The sequence below is a fragment of the Ammodytes marinus genome (assembly GCF_949987685.1).
Source record: "Ammodytes marinus genome assembly, chromosome: 3".
NCBI classification, from domain to species: domain Eukaryota; kingdom Metazoa; phylum Chordata; class Actinopteri; order Uranoscopiformes; family Ammodytidae; genus Ammodytes; species Ammodytes marinus.
The window spans coordinates 32180701-32204555 of record NC_137232.1 but is presented as its reverse complement, the minus strand read 5'-3'; the positions used below and the strand labels follow the sequence as shown (position 1 = coordinate 32204555).

At 41.3% G+C, this 23855-nt stretch overlaps 1 protein-coding gene across 1 annotated transcript; it reads right to left on the bottom strand.

Moving 5' to 3' along the window:
- Positions 1-503: 503 nt before the first annotated feature.
- mmp28 (matrix metallopeptidase 28) lies at positions 504-23742 on the bottom strand. Its single transcript, XM_080052685.1, has 8 exons — positions 23520-23742; positions 21802-21878; positions 20759-20943; positions 9672-9893; positions 8870-9115; positions 5060-5197; positions 4385-4552; positions 504-2942 (listed from the first exon to the last, which is right to left on the bottom strand). Exons 1-8 carry the CDS (start codon positions 23619-23621, stop codon positions 2548-2550), a joined length of 1533 nt encoding a protein of 510 aa, XP_079908811.1. The 5' UTR covers positions 23622-23742; the 3' UTR covers positions 504-2547.
- Between the last annotated feature and the right edge of the window lie 113 nt (positions 23743-23855).

The window sequence follows — 23855 nt, the reverse complement described above, 5'->3', positions numbered from 1 at the left end:
GTGGGGTGATTTGTGCGTCATTGTGTCACAATGACAAAGTCACCATCATCATCTTTCTGGCCATCTGAACTCTCATCAGTGGTGTCGTTAAGTGGAATTGAGATGTCACTCTCTTCTGAGCTACTGTAGACAATCACTTTCTTTTGGTGACCAGCGTATACAGCCATGCCACTGGCACAACTCTCAGAAATGTACTTTGCACTAGTTGCTCCGTGCTTGTGGAACCAACTGCCACCTGACAAATGTGATTCCCCCTACATTTCTGCCTTTAAATCAAGGCTCAAAACCCATATGTACACCCTGGTGTTTCCTCCCCATTAACCTCTGCACTACTTACTTACCTCTGCACTACTATCTGTGTTTATGTGGATGTATGGGCTTTACGTCTTTTATTTTGGTTATTGTTATTTTACCTTCATTGTTTACCTACTGAATGCACTATGTACAGCACTTTGGACAGTGCAAACTGTCATAAATGTGCTTTTATAAATACATTTTACTTACTTACTTACTTATAACTCACCCAGGCCCTTGCGCACAAATCACCCCATCCCCAGAATTTTGGATAATAGGCATGATGCAGCAATTTAGGGTTGACATTGTGCTAACTATATAGACTCAAAATGTAGCATACCAAAGCACTAAAACATGTGTCAAATGTTTTCAAACGTGTCTATAATTGTTCAGACACAATAATCAAAAAACCTTGATCATGGAAATTTTACTTTGAAAGGCAAAACACAGTTTTTTGAGCTTAAATGTGCTTATATCTTATTCCTTGTGTCTCCCTTCTTTACAGGATGAGTCAAATGGATGGCTCTTCTTAAATATGTGGTCACATTTCCAATTTCTTCCACGGTTTTCTAGAAACAAGGGGTTTTGCAACTTCCAAAATGCACAAATCACCCCACCTTCCCCTATTTCCAAATTTAAAACATAAAAATAAAGCAGCATTTAAAATTCAGAAAAATAAATCTTGTATGGCTACACTAGCATGCTGTTTTAAAAATAATTCAATAATTGAAATAATACAATGTGTTTTCCCCTTAAAATTACTAAATGCATTTCAAAGACAGTGTGCACTTCTGTAAACTTACTGAAAGGTGCCTGGGCCATCACTCTCATGCATGTATCAGACTTTTCTCTGCGCTGTATGAGCCGATAAGTTGTGTTGCCACGGTGATGTGGAGTCTTAAACTAGTCTAGCTTTGCAGAGCACTTCTTTCTGTTCAGCTAAATATCCCCATAGAACCGCACTGCGTTTATTATCGCCACAGGTTAAATGTCGGTTTGCTGCTGCTCGTTTCCCGCGTACATGCCGTAGTCGCGCGCAGCGCGGGACGGTCGCGCGCGCAGAGCCCCCGACACAGAGCAGCTGATAGTCTGAGCAGAGAGAAACGCTTGGAGACATATGTGCACATTTATTTACCGCAAATCACGGCCTTTCGCGCATTTCTGACCATGAAAAATCACACATCGCGCTTGCTAGTACATTAATTGTGCAGCACTAAAAATAAAAAAAATAAAGATTTAATTTAATTTTTTTTTTTGGTCGGTCAGTAGTCAAGGCGGGGGGCTGGTTTTGCTAAGGCGGCCGCCTTAACTATAAAGCCCTGGGGGAAACACTGGTAATAGCTATTAGCGTTACTTAAGGAAAATTAATAATTTCTTCTAAATTTGAAAATGTATGGAATTTTTTTGATAGTTTAGCAACTCAAAAATATATATAACATTGGTGATGTCATTTTGTGACGTTTTAATGCAAAATCATCACATATTGTACCTTTAAGTCAGGCATAAGGTGTTTCATTGGCAGTGCTGCAAAACCTTGTTATGCACGTTCTTTTGACCTCATTGCACATTCTTCAGATAAGGAAAATAATTTCTATATGTGAGTAAAACACATTAAAATCTTTTTCACATGCTCAAGTGAACCGGCCCCTCAAATGTTTTACTCTTAACCAAATACTACATCTATTCTATGTGGTGTAAACATGCCATCCCACAAAGAACTTCTCTTGCTAGAATTGCATCTTTTTATAATCAAGGCTGATTGAGAATGAATATTTGCCAAAACTCTTCCAGGCTACCCTTCTCTGGCCATCACTTTCTTCCTGCATGAGGCGTATGGAGAGGAGAGAATTCTCAAAGTGCTGGACTTCTTCCAGCGTCCGCCCTGGCAGTACCACCACACAGAGAGCTGTGGCAGACGAACTGGAGGGATCCACATCACCTCCAGCAGCTCCCCGGCCAATGACCTGCTGAGGCCATACCTCCTGCCCAGCAGAGACTTCTATAGTTTGGGTGCAGGGATGCCTGATGCAATGTACAGTAATAGCTATTTCTCTGTAGTATAAATACTATGCTTCAAGACGTATAAACCAAGTGTTTTTGCAGAATCTCTTCATGGCATGAGTTTGCTGAACTAGGCCCCTTTTGCAACATATAATGTCACTTGATAAGGCAGAAAAAAGTTATAGCACCTGTATTTTACACAATACATCAATACATTACACTTGAGCTAAAGCTTACAGCTCCCTCTGCTGGTCAAAGAATGTTGTTGCTGTGAGGAGCGTTGCTGCAACCAGTCCAGCTCAGATCCTTGGCCCACTGGCCCTCCCTGGTGACTCGCACCTTGATCGGATCAAACCTCCAGAAGCGCTGTTCTCTGAACAGGTAGAGGCGCCCGTCTGGCCGGGTGAGCGCCCCATTGGTGCCCTGTGGCACCCCGCTCCAGTCTGTCAGCCTGCGGGGGTAGTAGGGCTCCTGGCGCAGTGTCTGGAGGTTAAGCACAGAGTAGCGGGAGCCCTTGAAGAGCACCATGTGGCCCAGAGGAGCGTAATAGAAGGCACAGTCAGGGTGACGAGGCAGCCCTGACTCACTGTTCCTCCTGGGGAAGCCGGGGTCCAGCACACTGCCAGTGTAGCGCCACATCCTCTTCCCTGCACACACACAGAGGAACTTATAGTTACAAATTCAATAGTCCACAATAAAACTATTCAAACTTTGTAATTTGTCTTAATATACTCAGGGAGCAAAGTGATTGTATGTTTGCAAATCGAAGCCCTGGGTTAAAGCGATGGTAAAATAAAAATGTTTTAACTTATAGATATCATCATGAAACTTTACCAGTTCATTACTGACATCAAAACTATTATTTTTTCTGTTGCTTTTTTCAATGCAAATTTGGCAATATCCAGTTAATTATGCGTACATTTGGATCTCTTTAAAAACCAAAAATCTAGATGTTGGATAAAGCCAGTTAAAAATGGTATTTCATTTTGACAACATATTAGTGTCCAAAGTTTTCAGCAAACCATCTTCTTCTGTGAGAAATGGTGTGATCATTTTGGTTTGATAGTGGTTAGATAGAGATGGTTTGATAGTTATTTTCAATAACAAAAATCTCAACTTCTTCGCACTTACATATAGGCCTACTAAACTTTCAGTTATCATTCTCAACACTACTTCAAATGTTTTTACAGTATTACGGAAAGATTTGTTCATATGTTGTTCATTGTCTGATATATGAAACGTTTTCCTATTCAAAACATGAAAACACATATTCTTTTGGCCCTGTACATAGTATTTTTGGATTTATAAAATTAAAAAATATCAAAGTATCTCAAATCTGCTGTTTGGAGACTAATATGCTGTAAAAATACAATAAAGATTTTAACTCTGGCTTTATCCAACATTTCGATTTAAAAAAATTGAAGATGCAAATATGAACATAATTAGTTAGATATGCCAAATTTGGGGGCGCCCTTAGCTCAGTTGGTAGGGCGTCCCCCCCATGGGCCTCGGCCAGCAGCGGACCCGGGTTCGATTCCAGCCCGCGGTCGTTGCATGTCACTCCCCTCTCTGCCCCATTTCAACTAAAGCATAAAAATGCCAAAAAAAAATAATATGCCAAATTTGCCTAGGCCTATATACTGTATTCAAAGCTTTTGGAAAAAAAACTTCAATACAAAAAATATTGTTTTGATGTCAAAAACCAACTGGCGAAATGTCAAAATGAAATCTATAAATTAAATTATTTTAATTTTACCATTGCCTTTAAGCCCGTGCTGCAATTCCCGCATACAACTGTTCATCATTGAGCAGATAAGTAGAATACACACAAAAATGTTGTGTTTTCGGCCTTAGGCGGGAAAGCTAAACTTTAACCAAGTTATTAGCCCTTAACACAGAGGTGAAGCCACTTCAGAAAAAACACAGCTGCAGGCTTCGGTGCAGTGCAGTCTTTAAATAGCGCTCTCCTATAAGAAGTAACGAAAGCTATTCTGGGGGCCTTTAACAGATATGTGAAGTTAGGCAGTAGGTTAGGGAATGTCTTTAAAAGGAAGTGTGAGTCACAGCAACGAGCTCAGCCAAGCAGTACCTTTGAAAAAATACCACTTGGAGTCGAGCGGGGAGAAGGCAGCAGCCTCGATGGCTGGAGGGAGGTCAGGCCAGCGCTGACGGAGAGGCAGAGGGTCACTCACACCGCCGTCAGACGACACCATCCAGAAGAAACCGCCCCGAAACACCAGCACCGTCTGGTTCTGGTCTGGATAGACAAGAAAACACAGGAGGAAATATGTCAGTGCTATATTTAAGGCAGTTCACTCATGACCTTGGAAGTAGTTTCAAATTGGTCTTAAAGCCCCCTGTAAACCCAACTCCAGAAAATCCTTCTAACTATGTCCTTTGGGGAGTTAGTTGCACGATAGTAAGCAGCTTCTGAAAGGAGTTAGGCATATTTATCAATCCAAATGAAATATATTGTCATTTAAGTTTGATAAACTTTACAGAAATTAGGTTTAGATGAGGCGACTATGCTCTGGTTCTTATTACACAATAAGTATTTTGAACCAATAACGGCAGCTCTCTGCCCGAAAGTCTATTAAAACAATGAATGTCAACCGCTTCGTCATATAGCTTCGTCCACCAGTTTGAACATTTATCTTTTTGTTATCCTGTCTTTGAAGGATTTTATACTTTTCAGCTTTCTAGAGCCCGACAAAGGACTTCAGTCATGAAGGACGTGGCTGATAATTTTCCACTTGGACCTCACCCATAGTGATGGCATCAAAGACCCCCTGGCAGTAGAGAGGCTGCCCTGTGGTCTGATGCCCGTTGTGAAGCTCCGTTAACTCCCACTCCTGCAGCACCGGGCCGGGCAGCCTCACCGTGCGCTCACCTGAAGGCTTTCCTGAGGGCAAAAACAAAGGCAAAACTATTTAAAATATGAACTTAAAAGCATCAGACAAGGCCGGAAACGTCTGTCCACCCGTGTTAAACATTCCCATGAAGCATTGGGTTATATGGGGGAATGCTTTTTTAAAACAGACAGCGTGGTCCTGGGTGGCACAGAGACCAGTCTGGTCTTGCACGCCCAAAGCATTTTAAGTGATTTCTAAATTAGACAGCATGGGAACAAAAGGGGCGAACAGTGGAGACATCTCCTAAAACAGGACTCGGGTAATGTTAACATTTAAATGGTCCTTTACAGGATGTGGCTGGGTTGATGTATACTGATGGATGACGTTATGCCGCACAGGAAATAAACAAAAGAAGACTTGGAGATAGAGCGCACACTGGAACCTTAACAACTTTACTGTATCTGTAGCACTAAAAAGAAATGTTATGTCCTGTACAGCCTCATAGCCGCAGACACTGAGCATGAGATGAAAAGAATAAAGGAAGCCTCAAAGATGAACTAAGGGGAAAAGCGCTACATGCTGAAGCATAAAGACTAAACGACGATGCTCTGGAAGTGATAACAGCCATTCTGTTTGCAAAGAGCTGAACAAACATTTGTGTAGGAGGAGGATAAAATCAGCACGCCCAACAACAGGAGGACGACGGCCGGAAAAATAGATATACACACGCCACAGCAGATTGCACGTGGACAACGGCCCATAAAAGCTGTGCATGCGTGTGTGTGTGTGTGTGTGTGTGTGTGTGTGTGTCTGAGTGGGTGTGTGTCTGAGTGTCTTTGAGAGCAGTGTTGCAAGATAAGCGGATGGACGTCTGACTTTACTCTGTTTACATTCATTAGAGGTGCAAGAAGTTTGTATGTCTTTTACTTACAAATATCACAATCTGAAAATACACTCACGGTCAAATGTCTGCATTCAAAGTATGTTAGAGCTCACCAATTTGAACAGATGGTGAATTTATAATGGCCATCATGTTTCAACAGGTGATCGCATGCCCTAGCTAAAAACTGAAAATGCGAAGTAACTAATGACTATAGCAGTGGGACAAATCCAGTGGAATCATAATGTTGCAGTGTAAAATTATTTAGAAGCAAAAAAGTAGCTTCGTTCAAAGAATGAATACAGTAAAATATAGTATATAATATAAGGGTCCATCTTAAGTGTTTTTGGCTGATAATATTCATGCACTTTGTGTACATGAATGTTTTACTTTAAACAATATGAATACTTGCTCCATCGTCACACATACTGTACATACTACTGTTGCATCAGCAGAAAAACTAGAGCATGTACTTCATGTAAAAGCCTTTGTGTTTTTTCATATTTCTTTTCACAGAGCAATCAGAGAATGTCAGGAGTTCAGGGGAGTGAAAACTGACATATTCAGGCTGTCTAACTTCTGCTTCTTATCAGATCCCAATGCCAACACAAGGAATGGTTCTGAAATACAAACACAACCAGATACACACACACACACACACACACACACACACACACACACACACACACACACACACACACACACACACACACACACACACACACACACACACACACACACACACACACACACACACACATTGCCTAAAGCTGGTATCTTTTAGCAGATGTGGTGTCTTCATAGCGCCAGCAGTCCTGTCAGTCGCGGTTCTTGTCCATGCCTCCCCTTCTGGAGCTGTTTGACATTTCACGTGGGAGCTGCAGCTGCAGTCTGCCGAACTGACTGCCAGAGGCTGCAAATCAGGGCTGATAAGCGGACATGAAGGAAGCATGTTGTACTTTGCTCCAACTCCACCTGAGCGCCCACTAAAGAATCCTGGATAACTTTAAACAAATAACAATTAAAAGTTAAAAGAGTGAGCTGTCTTCTCTTGCTTTATCATCTTCAGGTTCAGCTTTGAGTGTAAAAGCAAATCACATATGGCTCAATGGCCGAGACTCAGAGTAATGAGTGCTGTGGTCATAAAGTGTAACTGAGCTGAAAATGATTGATCTTTCCAATGTGTAGTGAATAAAGGGAGGCCCTGAGAAGGAGGAAAAGACTGGCAAATACCATTTAAGAAGCTGATGCCAACATATTTCCAGGGGCAAAGCAGATGGGAATCCTTGGATGTTCTACAGAAGAGGAGGCATATGCCTGGCTGCAAGCTTCTGTTGAGCTGAATCTAAAGCACAGATCTGTATTATCTAAAATGATTGTGAGACTGTCCTGCAGTCACGCAAACATTTCTGCACAATGCTTTGTCTTCACTTGCGGCTGTTTTAACGTTTCAGGGTAAAGTAACTTGAATCATGTTTGTATCTTGTGGGAGCTACTTTACGTGCAAAGAAGTTGAAAAGACGCGCTGTTGTGCAACTGCATCGATGAGATTCCCAGTTTCTTAACTAAAAAAAAAAAAACTCGAGCAATAAGAGATCTCTGCTCATGTGGAAACTTGCCTCACAACATGCCAGGAGGCCCAACACACTCAAAGCAAACAGATACCTGTTATATTTGCTGTAACACCAGCAATCTATCACAACAAAGCGACCAGGTAAATACTGTGTGTAGCGCCAAGAGAGGCTTAATAATAATACACAAACAGGCCACTGACTGTACATGTGTGTTTTTAATAAAGAAAACCACATTGAAAACCCTCCTCATGCCAGTGATGAAGTCACTTGTTCGGTGTGTGTGTGTGTGTGTGTGTGTGTGTGTGTGTGTGTGTGTGTGTGTGTGTGTGTGTGTGTGTGTGTGTGTGTGTGTGTGTGTGTGTGTGTGTGTGTGTGTGTGTGTGTGTGTGTGTACGTACGTACAAGTGTTTTAAGGCAGAGAGATATTTTGACCACCTCTGCTGCACTCAGTCTAAACCTCCTCTCCCAGCAGTTGAAAGGCCACAGATGTAAGATAGTCAAGTTTAATAGATAGAAACAAACTCCTGGTGTTGTAAAAGAAAAAGGGGGAAAAAGAAGGGAAAAAAACACAACTTTATGACTTTATTTCTGAAGTTTTTTCCATGTTTTTTTTTATCTTTCTAATAAATTAATCACATCTTTACATACAATGCTGCCAATCACTTTTAATCACGATTGCTGTGAGCTCTATCCTCTAGAACTCTGCCAGGGTTTCACTTTAAAACCTTGGGCCTTACAGATGACTTTTTTGTCAAATGAACTATCTGAACCTTCGTCAGGCTCTGCTGTTCAACATTCTGTGTTTGCAGCTGGTGGCCATCAGGGCTGCCTCTCTCACCCTTTTACAGCTCAGTGCCACGACTCCCAGATTTAATGGGCAACAGAGCATAAATGACTCTACTGCTGCGGTTCCTCAAAGACATTCTGCTTTCATAACAAGTCTGTAATTCGTGTAATTGGTTCTATGTATTGCAATAATAGTCCTTCTGAACTGCAACCTCATTTCGCCATCTTTAACTCACCCTGCCCTGAAGCGATGTCTCAGACAGTGAGACATGTGTCACCTGTCCACTAAAAGTACTCCAGACTTTAAGAACCAGAGGAAAAAGTAGTAAAAATATCTCTGCGTGTCAAGGGAAGGTGCTAGGTTTGACACTCCTCCTGACCTTGGGGGAACACTCTCTCTCTTTGCATTCCCTGGCGAAAGGAATTTCCACTTTGAGGAGATCACCTAAACAGATCAAGCACAAAAAGAACGGCTGTCTCACCGTACAGCTGCTGCACAGCGATGATGTCATCCCAGCTCAGCACCAGGCTGCGGCCCAGTTTGCGATAGTACGGCGACATGAGGGCGTGGCGGACGGGCGAGTGCTCCAGCCCCAGAGTGTGTCCGATCTCATGGGCGCTCACCATGAACAGGTTGTGGCCCTTGTGTCCGTTCAGTGTCCACCTCTCCGCCATGTCAAAGTGGGCTTCCCCCCGGCGAGGCAGGAAGGCGTGGGCCAGAGTTCCTCCTGGAGGAGGCCAAAGAGGATGGAAACAGTGCGGTGTTCAGTATCAGCTATGGGTCACTGTTTAACACTCATAGCCAGGGCTGGAATTAGTATTCACATCTTTAGGTGAACTTTTTATAGCAAGGCCTGGCCAAAATGGCAGCAGTTAAATATACAGTAGTGAAATAGTGAAACTGGAGTAGATATATGGTATAGGAAAAAAGGAGCGCACAGATATGAATCCTTAACATCCTATGGACTGCTTCAATTTGAAGCACACACCCAATGCACCTGAAGGTGTATTGGGTTAGTGCACAGTGTGTACCAAACTATAACCCTAATCTGCTTTATTCACAGTAATCCAATTACTGTGTACACTTAAACAGTAGGACCTGTTCAGCTTTATTTGTTCAAATAGTTGGGATCAGGTCTCTTTTGCAAGAGAGACCTGAGAATAAATGACATACACAAGAGCACACCACGTAAACAACCATCACACACACACACAGACACACACACACACACACACACACACACACAAACACTAATTAAAACTATGGATCAAATGGACCCTGACCTGGTCCGTCGAAGGCGTTGCCGGCCCCGTCGTTGTGGTCTCCCTCGTAAAAGGCCAGCCGGATGTCTGCGGGACCTTGGGGGGCCTCCTGGAACACCAGGCCAGACACATTGCTCCACAGCTGGAAGGCAGCGCGCACCGCCAGACGCACTGATTCCACGGGCAGGTGGCGAGGCCAGTTCACTATCTGGTAGGTCAGGTGACGTTTGTACCACTTCTCAACTGGAGAGCGCCCACACACACACACACACACACACAGAGGGAGAAAGAAAGAGAAAACAGAGATATGACACATGCAGGTACGAAGACCACAATCTATCTAATCACAAAACTGCAGCCAGTGCAACTTCAGTCTAAAATCACTAGATAGCTAAAAACAAAAACAAAAAAATGGCAGTGTTCCTGTGGGCAAAAGTATTCCAACTACCCAACTATTTAATCCAACACTAATGAAAAGTCCAAAACCAACCAAAGATTGTACTCTTGAGTAATTATATTGAAGCATAAGCCTAATAAAGCTTATTCTGTAGACCTCCATTGTTGTTATCAATTAGCCACTCTTTGTGCCTTTTCCATTCATTGCTGTAGTTTATATCGAATTAATCCTTAATACACTGTCTTCACCAACAAAGCAAATCCATGGCTGAAAATAGTCCCCAATGAATACATAAGCTGCACATGTTTGTGAACAGGGATCTTTGCAAAAAACTACAACACCATTGTAAAATTGTCACCTGTTTTGAAAAATATACTTCAATATCAGTGGGCGTGAACGGGCTTGGGGCCGGTGGTCATCTATCTGTACACAGCCTTGTTCGAATTTATGTCTGGTATTTCTATATATTTTTTTTATTAAATTGACATTTAAGGTTTTTTTTATTGAATACTGTGCACAAACAATGTATGGTGTAACCTACTGGAGTAGCTATGTAATTACATCTTGCTGCTCCGTATTATGAATTTGGCTGGCAGATGTCCCGTGTTCAGCCAGGATGGTTTCAAGTAGAGCCTCTCCACATCCAACAGGCAGAGCCAAAATGATAGGATGTTCACCGCTTTAGCTCACAGCTATACTAACAAGCACTCTGAGCCCGAGCCTGGACTAAACAGTTTAGTTCAACACGTGTCTGTGGTTTCTCGCCTTGAACGTAATTAGACTGACGCAAACTTCAGAGTCTCACAATTTGCTCTTGGATAGAAGGAAAGGGGCAAGTTTAAGTCAGCCTTACTTTAATTTACAAAACGGTAATCTCTTCAATTTATACATATGCGTTACGCAATGTGGCAGTCTAGGGACAACACCAAACACAACAGCAAACAAACACAAGCTCTGGACCATGCAGCCCACATTCACAACAGGCAGACAGAGAGGCTGCAGGAAACAATCATTAGATAATGTGAACCTTCGGGAGAGGCAGCTGGAGAGGCTGGATGCTCGCTGGGACCGCTCAGGTCCATGAGTGGATAGAGCCGGTAAATAGTAAATGGTAAATGGACTTCACTTATACAGCGCTTTTCCCTGGACCCAAAGTGTTTTATATTGTTTTGTACACATTGACAGACACATTCATAAGCCGATAGCAGCAGCTACCACGCAGGGTGCAAGCTAACTATAGGGAGCAATTTGGGGTTCAGTTTCTTGCCCAGGGACATGACTTCGACATGTGGCGAGGAGATATAAGAAATATTTGGAGAAAAAAATATGTTAACTCTTTTAGTACTTTATATGGGCACAATCTTTATAACAAACTCATATCGCAGGATAATATTTATTTAAAATATTTCTATTTTAAATAATGAATAAATAATACAATGGAAATGTCTGCAGGCAAATCTTACAACTGCAACTGTCAGTTGAATAAACTCTAAAGCGATAATTACTATTACTTTAAGATCTTATTTCTATTTCGAAACCAAATTAGGCACATTCTCTTAACAAAAATGAACGCTTGTAATGGATTACATTTTATACCCACGGTCTTATTTTTTTCAAGAATTTCCCATATTGTTAAAATCATATTCTTGAGGTTTTGAGTTCTTCTGACAAAGACAAAAAGTAAAAATGTACAGTTGTAATAACCCAACACAATGAGGAGCGCAGTGCCCTTTATAAGTATTTCTATTTGTGTTGGGGGTTTGAGAATGGGAGACAGAAAATGCACTGCACTGTAGCACTTTAAATGACTTGGGCTTACAAATGTACACATACTTTCACATTCTGGGTTGAACTAGAAAGTGGCAAGATAACGCAAGCACACTTAAGAGTTGTCAAAATATTTAAAGATGTGGTCGATGTATATTTGCACCAATGTGGACCCTGAATGTAAGTGGGAGGTCTGCAACAAGTACACATTCATTCTGCTCCATCGTAAACAGAGCATAGAGGCAGTCAGGATTGAGAATGTGGCCATTTGTGCTTATAATACACAGCAAAGGGGCTCATGTGAACGATGAGGGCGATAAACAAGAGCTATGCACCACAAACTGTGAATTGCCATGAGAGCTCAATAGCACCCTGGAGAAAGCAACATATCTGGATATCTGAAGCCATTAACACACAGGTTTGTGTAAACACTCAAACAGAATTTGTGCTTCGGCAGCAACTCTCTGCATAAACTTGAGAGTTGTGTAAACTTGATCTTTAGACAGAAATATTAGACGAGTGGAAGCAGCTGGGCCTCCAACACTACTGTATGGGTGCTCCCCGAGCTCTCCCAAACCAGATTCATTTTTCCCTCCCAGATGAACTAAATGCTCGGTGCCACATGATGTGTGCAGATCTGTACTCTCAGCACAGCTCTGGTGCCTTCTCTTCGTCACAGACTGCCGTTGAGTAAAAGGGTCCCTGGGGGGTGGCAGAGAAGCCAGGAAGTCAGATACACAAGACATTCCCCAACTTCCCTTATGGAAGCAATTACCACAATACCCTCTATAGCAGCAGTGTGGGGAGGGCTGGTTATCACAGACATTAGGAAGTGACTGAGATCATCTGATAGCCAAAGTTATTGTTTGTGGAGGTGCAGCAAGATTTTGTTTGTTACTGGTGTCAACTCGGAGGCTGTTTTACATAGCTACATGCTAAGGTCAGCGTGCCAACATGCCCACAATGACAATGCTGACTGTCTTATTTTCACCAGGTATCCAGGTAGAATACAAGGTTGGCCTGATGATGGCCATAGATGCAAAGTGACGACAAAGGGTGTGTGAAGCAAATTTAATTGCAATCCAGCCAGTAGTTGTCCAGACATTACAACTAATAAGGATTCATCGTCTGGGGACCATGAATGCCTGTACAAACTATTTTTAGTTTCAGTTCAGTCTGGATCATGGTTGTAAACCATCCCTAGGGCCACCATGTTAGCATGGCTAAAAATGTCACACAAACACAACCCAAGGTGTTTTTTTGTATGGCCGATGGACTAAACCTAAAGACATTCAATTTAAAAGTATATGAAACATATATGATAGGTGAAATAACTCTACAAATTTGAAAACAAGGAACCAAAGAGTTTAGTTTTGTTTCTCAGCTTGAAAGGTACATCAATGATCAAGACAGTTGCCAATTCAAGGCTGAATATAAATCTGTGCATTCTGCTGATATAGCGTGAAAAGAACGTACTTTGGTTGGTGGTATGTTGTATAGTGCTAATAAAGTAGTTAACAGTTTCCAGGGCAAGGCGCAAAGGTGCACACCTCTCAAACACACAAACACACCCACACACACACCGATCGCACGTATAGCGCTTATCTTGGAAAGGTTGGTGGAATGTCAGCTCAGTAAATATCAGTGGGAACCACAACACGAGTCAAGGTCTGTTTTCAGTTTGCAGGAAGCTCAGAGGCAGCCAGGTTCACACAAAACAAAGTCACATCACACCGCAGCAGAGAGCCAACAAACAGGCGGCCTCACTCAATGAGTGTCGCTGAGGCCTGCAGGCTGCGTTTAGCATACAGTGTCAGCTGTCAAGGACAAACAGCTCAAAGAGTTAAGCATTAGGTGTACGTCACAAAGGGCTTGGCCACAGGTATACTAACTGTACGGAAAAACTGAAATATGAATACAACTGGTAAAATTAATAAATATTATAAAATAAACATTTCATATTTGCTTGGAGAATTTAACAAAGCATAGTGAATATATGCTTAATGTCTGGTAAACGACTGGTAGGTGATGTTTGTGTGTTCAGTATATCTTGTTAGTTATGTAATGGCCTTATTGTTATTATATAACTTTATTTGAGCAGGGAGAGTGTAGGCCTACAAAAGAAACATAAATCTTGTTTAGACAAGGAGAGTATTGTACCAGGTTTTAGCAAATTGTTATTGTCCACCTATTAGTCCCCATGTGGCTCTCTCCTACATGGTAGAAAGGCCACTGGTATTGATCTTGGTTATTCTTGCCCTTGAATTGACATCATGTCCTGGCAAAATAATTACAGCACACACCTGAGACATGTAGCATTCAACTAACATTCAACTAGTTGTAACATTCAACTACCATATGTTGAATTCAGACTTGTTCATTTTTATCCAACTATTTAGCAACCTGATACATAAATAAAAAATCATGGACTGGAGTAAGATTTGAATAGCAAGAATGCATTTCAATCATACTCTTATCTGCAGCCAGCTTCGTTGAATGCTAAAGTAAATATGCTAGCATCACCACAATAACAATGTTAGCATGCTGATCTTTCTGCCAACTTAGGTTAGCGTGTTTGCTGCTGATAAGAATGTAATGAGTTTAGCAGGAATTTGGTCCAGAACCAAAGTAATAAGTGACAAGGTTTGACCTGATGATGAAAAGACGTGGTAAAAAAGAAAACATACTGAAATAAACATGAACGTCTGTACCAAATATTACCGAGTCCATCCAATAGTTAGCAAAACACAACAACTAATGTGAAACCTAGTTGCGCCAGAAGAAAATCCAGGGAGATAGTCCAGGCAAAATAGCGTTTTTCGACAGACAAATTGTAAAAGAATTTTTTTCAGCTCAGATAATTTCTATGAGGTGTCCAGAACAACATACTAAAAGTCCTAAGAAATCCTAGTTGAGGAAATATGTTTAATTCTCATCAATCCGAGATGTGTGCCAATAAGGCGAGACACCAATAAATCCCAATAGGGCTATTTTTTTCCCTTAGTCCTATCAAAATGAAACTTTACACAATGAAAGTATCCATGATAATTAACATTTTTTGTATTGCAAGTTTCTTTGAAAATTAATTGTAATATGCAAATGAGCTATACACTAATCGTACACGCCCAAAATAAACCCAAATAGGCTTAATTTTTTCCTTTACTCCTACCACAATAAAACTTTACATAGTAAAAGTATACTAGAAAAGTCACTTTTTTTGTATTACAAGTTGCTTTTTAAATGCATTTGAATATGCACATGAGCTCCACACTTATTGAATATCCAATCATCCTACTGCCAATGGGTGATGGCGATGCTGTTTTTAGACTGGCCTCTAACCTGAAAAACTGCCTGGCTTACCTGCCAGGGGTATAACAGGTGCCTCTCATGAATTAGATTAACCCCTCCCTTAGCTAGTGTAATTTTTTACTTTTTTCAGTGCCATTCCCTTTCCTATGCCAAATAGACGAGACTGAAATGGCATGGATAGAGGAGATTGTCACACACCTTGGGACCAAGTAACTCCTTTGTCTACTTTATGCACCATACAGTGCTGCTTGAAAGTATGTGAACCCCTTGAGCCTTTATGAATTGTATTTATCAATACCAGTATTTTTTATATGAAATAACAGATTTTTGTTTATCAATTAAACATTTTTCTTTTCCAGAAATCAATTGATAGATAGATAGATAGATAGATAGCTTTATTGTCATATGCACCGTTACAGCACAATGAAATTTGCCTTTTCAGTACACACCTCTCCAAGAAACATACAAGACAGTGACAATAACATGGGTGGACAGGAGATAGTGTAACTGCAGGGTCGCAGCGGTGCCGCTGGCAATTGTTAAAACAGATTTTAAAAAATGATTTGCCAACTTTTGTATGTGAAAAAGTTTGTGAACCCTGAGCTGCATTGGTAATCAGGTGGGCCAAATTTGTGATGAAATGGACCAATGTTATAAAGAAATTGGGTGGCACTAGATAAAACAGAGATCAAACCAGGTCAGTGTAGGCCCACCAAAGTAAACCCATACAGATCAGACTTGCCAAAAGGGAAAGACAATCTCAGAGGATCTCAGGAAGAGAGATGTGATGTTGCACATTTGTCTGGGGACAGCTATCAATTAATTTATTTGGTTCTTGTGCCATAAACAGCTTGTGTGCATTAAGATCAGCATGATGAAACAAGAGTACTAGCAAGTCTGTGTCATCACCTACTGAGACTGTGTCTTTTGTTCTGGCAGAGGCAATGGCAGTTTGGACAATGAGCACATCTGCATCGTGCTTTGTATGGTTTGTGATACACCATTTTTTGTCTTACAAGTTTCTTTGAAAATGAATTGTAATATGCAAATGAGCTATACACTTATCAAATATAGGCTACCCAAATTATATCCGCATAGGCTTAATTTGAACCTTTACTCCTACCACATTAAAACTTTACACAATGAAAGTCTACATGAAAAGTAAAACATTTGTATTAGAAGTTAACTTATAATGGTCAAGGCTTTCCAGAAGGGGTTGGTCGAACGTCAGAACAGGGGTCACATCATACTGCAGAGCTTGAGTTGCCACAAACCTCAATGTTGAGTATATGCAGGATTCATCACTGGGATCAAGATCAATCATTGGAAGGAATGTTACTGAAGCTCTCCCAGGGTGTTCATCTAGAAGATGCAGGATCTGCATCATACCAGACCATGATGGCCTTTGAGAGTGAAATAGTAGGGATGTCTTCCACAAAACATCCAGCTGTGATGTTTTGTTATCTGCTGGCAACAGAGCCAGTGGCTGATACACAATAGGCTCACGTATAGGAGGAATCATAAAGTACTGAATGTGTATGCGACCATCTGCAGCAATATCTGCAACAGTCACTTGGATCTTTAAAAGAAAAAATGAAGCCTATGCGAATATATTTTGGGTAGCCTATATTTGATTAGAGTATAGCTAATTTGCATATTAAAATACATTTTCAAAGATAAAAATGGAATATCACAAACCATGCAAAGCACGATGCAGATGTGCTCATTGTCCAAACTGCTATTGCCTCTGCCAGAACAAAAGACACAGTCTCAGTAGGTGATGACACAGACTTGTCAGAACTCTTGTTGCATCATGCTGATCTGAATGCACAGGAGCCGTTTATGGCACAAGAACCAAAGAAAGCAACAAAAACAAGACGGATATGTTGCATAAAGTAGACAAAGGAATTACTTGGTCCCAAGGTGTGTGACAATCTCTTCTTTCTCCATGCCATTTCAGGCTGTGATTCTACGTCTCGTCTATTTGGCATAGGAAAGGGAATGGCACTAGCCTGGAAATCCAGACCTGCCACTAGGCGCTGGCAAGTTAAATGTGCTGCGCCTGTTGGTCTGGGCACTCTCCATTGAAGCTCATTAAATATGTCAAGAAATCCTGAGCTACATTTCAATTGGTTCTATCTGATATGGGCGGGCCAGAGCCCTATGTATGGTGCTCTGGGGCGGACGTAAACGGATGACGACAGTGCGCCGTCGAAGCCGTGATAGTAAACATCAAAGATAGCTGCGGATATGTTGTTTGAGTTTGAGACTGCTTTGGCCTCGACCCTTTACAATTTGGAAGACGGCACTCAATCTTTCATTAGCAAGTAAGAGGAATATTCTGTTTTGCAGACGACCACGGCAAAAGTTAAATTTAACAGTTAATCCCGCTGTTCGCTAAATGAACGGGGCTTAATACGGCACATTGTTCATTGCTCTGATTGGTTGTAGTGCTATCAAATTGCGTGCAGTGGCATTTGAAGAGACAAATCTAATTCATGAGAGGCACCCCTGGCAGGTAAGCCAGGCAGTTTTTCAGGTTTGAGGCCAGTCTAAAAGCAGCATTGCCATCACCCATTGGCAGTAGGATGATTGGATATTCAATAAGTGTGGAGCTGATGTGCATATTCAAATTCATTTAAAAAGAAACTTGTAATACAAAAAAAGTGACTTTTCAAGTATACTTTTACTATGTAAAGTTTTATTGTGGTAGGAGTAAAGGAAAAAATTAAGCCTATTTGGGTTTATTTTGGGCATGTACGATTAGTGTATAGCTCATTTGCATATTAAAATTCATTTTCAAAGAAACTTGTAATACAATTTTTTTTTATTTTCATGGATACTTTCATTGTGTAAAGTTTCATTTTGATAGGACTAAGGGAAAAAAATAGCCCTATTGGGATTTATTGGTGTTTCGCCTTATTGGCACACATCTCGGATTGATGAGAATTAAACATATTTCCTCAACTAGGATTTCTTAGGACTTTTAGTATGTTGTTCTGGACACCTCATAGAAATTATCTGAGCTGAAAAAAATTCTTTTACAATTTGTCTGTTTTTTGGCCCAAAAATGGGTTACTTTGCCTGGCCTAAGATGCAATAATAACATAGTGCCCCTTTAATTAATGAAGAGTAAAAAGCTAAAATCTTAACCTTCAGTTTATTAGTGTGTTTCATGGGGACCCTGCTAGTTAGGGGCCCAAGGTAATTACCGACCTTTGCCTAATGGTACTAAAGTCCTCCTCCAATTGTACACTCCCTTCAAAACCAATTCATTCAACATCTAACCAACAAGGGCAGGTTCTACAGTCATTTAACACTCAATCTAAACCTAAAATGTCTTCTAGTTAGCATCGGGCAGAGAAACATATCTGCTAACGCTGTATGACAAAGTAAACTAATGTCTCGGTACAACGCGGTGTTGAAACACACACTCTATAGAGCCATTGGTAAATAACTTAGTAAGTGGATATATGAAGCCAGATCTGGGAGAGGTTTGACCTGAGGGTGTAACAGTATCTGCTCCTTGTTTAAAAATACAGCTACCCGTCGCGTGACTCATGTCTGGGACTACAATAATGAGTTGGTTCCTTTATTAAGAACCTAATGTGCCAGTCAATCGCTGAACAAGGTATCCACTCATTTAGCCAGGGAGATATCTGGCTATTGACATAACCAGCCAGTCCAGCAAAAGAGCAAACTTTCATCATTGAGTTACGGACGTGTTTACCAGAGGGGAACATGTCAGGTACTGACACGAAGAGGCAAACATCAGCCGCCGCTGCATTCCCTGTACATTAGCCAACCTCGTCAGTGACAGGAAGGAATGCAGAGGCTTGACACACCGTGAGGCCAAAGGCTCCACAACAAAGGAGACGGGGCCAAACAGAGGCAGCAACGACAAAAGAGATGAAAATTCATAAAAGACTCAAACATATGGTGATAACATACAGCCTGTAACTGTCCAAATAAACATGGATAAGAAAGAGAAATGTCATTCACTGTGGCCTGTTGGGGCCCATGCTCTGACTTTCCACCAAATTACAGTGAAGTGATGAGTTAAAGTTGTAGAGAAAAACAAAGAAATCACCAAATACACAGATTCCCAGAGCGTCGTGGCTTCACAACCCCCAAACGAAGACCCATGGTATGAGAGGTTATATAGCATTTATGCCTCTGTAAAACCCAAATCCACAAAATCCTACTTACTATGTCTAAGCTAGTTGCATGATAGCAAGCATCTGAAAAGAGTTAGGCATATTTATCAATACAAATGAAAGATATTGTTATTTAAGTATGATAAACTTAACAAAAATTCAGTTTAGTTGAGGCGGGCTAAGCTCTGGTTCTTATGACACTGCCCGGCCGTCAAACTGTTCATTTTAACCCACTAATCATTATCTTTGTGTTTACTGTTTCTGTACATGGACAATAGTCAGTAGTGTAAAGAGTACCTTAAAAAACCTTACTTGAGTAGGATTAGACTACCCTACCTAGAAAAGTACTATGTTACAAGTTTTAAAGTACAACAGTATAAGATTTCAAAAGTATTCAAGTATCAAAAGTATTTGGCGTGTATGGAATGTAGGCTCAAAGATGCACTATAGGGCTTAAATATCCATACATGCACTTCACATCACCTAAGTCCTCATTAAAAGATTTTGCCCCACTTTCACTCAATAAGTCCCACATTTGTTTTTATAAGAGGGAAGAAATTACGTCTCTTGGTAATTCTCAAGGATTTTCTGTAAAGCACCTTAATCTAAGAGGGACAAGAAATTCGGCAGTGCTCAGCTGCACTCTGCTAAACACCGTTAAACACTTTAAATCCTGCAGTCTCTAGCCCAGTCTAATTGCAGCGATCTCGTGACCAATTAAGGCTTTTATTGCTGTGTTTAAAGCAGAATATTGGGGGTAATCTACAACAAGAGCCTCAATCATTCTTCAAAGCACTTTAAGGGGTTAGAATGGCATCACTAGTCAAAATGCAGTTCTATTAGGGTCGGGGTTTGGGTGACAAAACTTGGAATAATAGATTTGTAAAAGAAGATGATCAAACGCAGAGAGTCCAGAGAAAAACTGTAAACTGGAGCTGGAGAGTACACTACATATCACAAAATCATTTTACAAAATAAGAAAGACTACCAAGTGGTCTTCTTTGATTTGAGACATTCTCAAACCCTCTTAGGGCACTCAGGAGCCTGTCACTCCCAAACCAAAGATTTTAAACAAAATGATTTACAGTGGAAAACTGAAGTAAATGTTTTCCCCCAGCAAAGATGACCTACAAGATGAATGGACTTAAAGCTAATAGCCGGAATTATCCAGGCTGACGCGTGCAAAATCAGACACTCCACCTGCTTTACTGTAATGACGGTCCTCAGCTCTATTTAAGTGCTCTAGTTTACAGAGGCGGAACCTCCCTGCTCACTGTTGGCTCTTTATGACCACTCCACAACAGGATACATTTTTAAAAAAAAACACACACATACAAAGGCTACGAATTATATTTCAGCTTGCCATCGGAGGCAAAGATCTCAGCTACGTCTTCACTGCACATAAACATACATGACCTCTCTCCCTCATATACACACACATGTATAAACATGGTGTCTCGCTTATGTACACACAATACCTTGCCCAGCAGAGCGCTTCCAGCGGCGCTTCGGTCTCTTTCCGGTGAAGATGGCATTTACTCTCTGGGCCCAGATGTGCTGGCTGCTCTCATCCGACACCCCACAGCGAGGCTCCCCCATCTGTATCAGAGTGGCTCTGTCCAGCTCACCTGTAACGGGGAGCCGCGACAACCACTGGAAGTCGCTGCAGAGAGAGAGGAAAGAGACAGAGAGGATGCTCTTCCTGAAAAAGCATTTGGCTTTTCAATAATGCCAACAACATAACACATTAAGATATATCACTTCCTATAAAGCTATAGTGCGAAACTTCTGTCGCCCCCATGAGGAATTCCGAGTAATTACAACAACACTTGTCGGTGCATCAACATAAGGTGAGCTTTCGGTGATCAAGCATGGATTTTATTCCTTCTGCTGTACGTCCAGGTTTTTCTTAGCACTAGAATCAACAACTGAAACATTTCGTGGTCACTTCTTGAGCTCCTGCGTCAGTGTAAGCGGGTGCCATACTGAGAAATACAGAGAGAGTTTTGTGGAGCCGATCAATTAATCAACGATGCGTCAACTTGTTTGGCTATAGCTTGAAGGTAACCAACATTAATAATTTCTATCAAAAAGTGAATCACTATAGCTTTAAATAGACTTTGGTGTTCTGGTGCAATGTTATGATCCTCAGTGGTACTGTTTCTCAAAACCCAGTGTACATGACCGTTACCTACTTTTTTATTTATTTACCAGATACAGTGATCTATAAGAACAACACACATCTTCACTAATGAACCTCTCCGCCCAAGCCAAAGCTTTGTAATCATTGTAGCATATTCAAGAGCTCGGGCCAGAGGGTGAGGTTCTTAAAATTCCTGGGTGGTTCAGAAAGGGTTCAGCATAGGTGAGGGTGTGTTTTACTGCCCTGCACTGACGTTCAGCCCCGGGGTCTCGTCCCGCACCCAGCTAAGACTTGTGATGTCTGCACTGGTACTGGCACAACCAACCGGATTCTGTGATGCAGCTTTCTATCACTGCTTGAACAGATGGAAGCACCTACCTGATAGCTGACTGCATCTCAACTGCATTGTGGATGTGGTTTTCCTGATTGAGGTAGCCGTACTTCTCCAGGAAAACCTGCAATTAGTATTATAAACACTTGTTAATATTGCTTCAGAAATGGCCCCAAATAAACACATCAACCCACAAGAAAACTGCTTTTTCGATCACTAATATCCATCTGTGAACAAAAGTGCTTGTATTGGTTAGAGTGGCTGAATTGAAAACCAGGCATTTTGATTCATATACAATCTCGTAAATTCCCAGAGATGCATACCTCCCCGCGAGGAGGGTGAAAAAGACTGCAACAATCATCATAAAATTGTGAAGACAATTTTTCCATTTGCACTGTAGCTGCCCTAGCTTGTTTAGATTTGGACCACCCATAAGGGGAGAGAAACCCCTGGGGTGTCCCTGAAAATTCATAGTTATTATTTCGCAAGAATTTGATGGAAACATGCAAGTCGTGATTAGATGTGAAGTTTAACGCATAGGAAATATTGTAAAGGAGGAACCAACTGGGTACATGACAACAGATGTTGTTGCACTGTGGTTTTGGAATCTGCCACAGGGATGGTTTAATATTACGATGCCTCAATCACAGACCTCTATGTGTACGTCGCAGATTTTTCGTGTTCAGACAACAGCAGGAGCAGCTATGATTACAGATGTGGTGAGGGTGGGATGGAAATTAAAATTGAGGAGATGACAGATGTGTTTCCCCAAACAGGAATGTGCAACTGAAAATGTCCCTGTGTCCCATAATAGAGACTGAAACATGCCATAAGGCTTTTTTTTCGACACATGTAATAGCTTGATGCTTTATGGTCTTACAGCTTTGATGAATGTGTGGCTTATGGATGGCCAGCAAATTAAACAAGTACAGTCCAAACCAGAGAGGCAATTAAAATGTGAAAGCCCAACACACCCTGAGACACAATTAGTTAACTTCTAAGGGAAGGGGTTTGTCTCCTTGTAGGCTACATCACATTATGCAACTTTAGAACATGGTCTCTATGTGAAAGAGAAAAGAAAGCGGTCACATTGTTATGAGACAAGCTTGCATATTTGATGAAAATTAGCAAAAAGTCATACCATTACAGCAAATGTATTTTAGTGGGCTATGCATGAAAGAAGGAATCCCCTTTCCCCTCTTTTTGTTCCTGAGGAGTCATTTACAGACTATAACTGGTTATTCTCACATGGTGAACGGGCTTTGGTTTGGGGTCAGAGACCCAGAGGGGTCTAATAGAGTTCCAATAACAACTTTCAATAACAGGACTTTTTTGGGGTTCAGGCGGTGCTGCTTAAAAAGTAGTTTTTAAATTTTTTTAAATAGCCTAATAAATTATATAGCCTTATATTAGGCCTAATTGTATGCCTTCATACATAAACTATAGCCTATTATGCATTATTACATTTAACATTGTTCAAAATGGCAACATGTTAAAGATTGTCGGGGTTAGTGCTAGCATGACAGGTTTCATTATTTTTCACTCTAAAGCTTTTGTGCCGAGTAGGCTAGTTTATCGTCGTAATTTTAAAGAGGTTTCTTTGGGTACAAAGTAGCATAGACTAGTAGCAAGTTTATTTGTTTTAGTTTTGATATTGGCTTATTTTATTTCAGATGAAAATTACGTGTTTCCATCCTTTTATATACTATCTATGGTTTCCATCCACGGTCTAGACTAGAGGGAGTTAGTCATTTGACAGCAGTACCTCTGGGTCCGAGACCAGCCGTAATCCCCCGGCAGGGTGAGCGGAGATGAGGGCGGTCACGGTCAGGAGCCAGGCTGTCCTCATGTCCCGTTGGCGGCTCATTGCTCAACAACCTCACCACAGCGCTCCTCTCACGGCGCATTTCTGTTCACCTCCTAATATTGCTCTCATTGTTGGTGTTCCTCTTCGTCAGTGCCTGAGAGCATGCCGCTGCTCGCCTAACAACTCCATCCCCGCGAGGACTAACTGAGCATATTGAAGAAGCGGCAGCAGTTTTACAGGGGGAGGGCCAGCACCGCCCTTTGTGAATACCAGCAGAGCATGGCAGCTTCTCCC

What these genes read in the sequence shown, in the direction of transcription:
- mmp28 (XM_080052685.1), bottom strand. Translation starts at nt 23,621, where the DNA reads ATGAGCCGCCAACGGGACATGAGGACAGCCTGGCTCCTGACCGTGACC. An exon ending in GAGATGCAGTCAGCTATCAG is followed by an intron (nt 20,944 to 21,801) that starts GTAGGTGCTTCC and finishes CTCTCTCTGCAG; the next exon opens with CGACTTCCAGTGGTTGTCGC. An exon ending in CAAGTGGTATTTTTTCAAAG is followed by an intron (nt 2,943 to 4,384) that starts GTACTGCTTGGC and finishes GTGTGTGTGCAG; the next exon opens with GGAAGAGGATGTGGCGCTAC.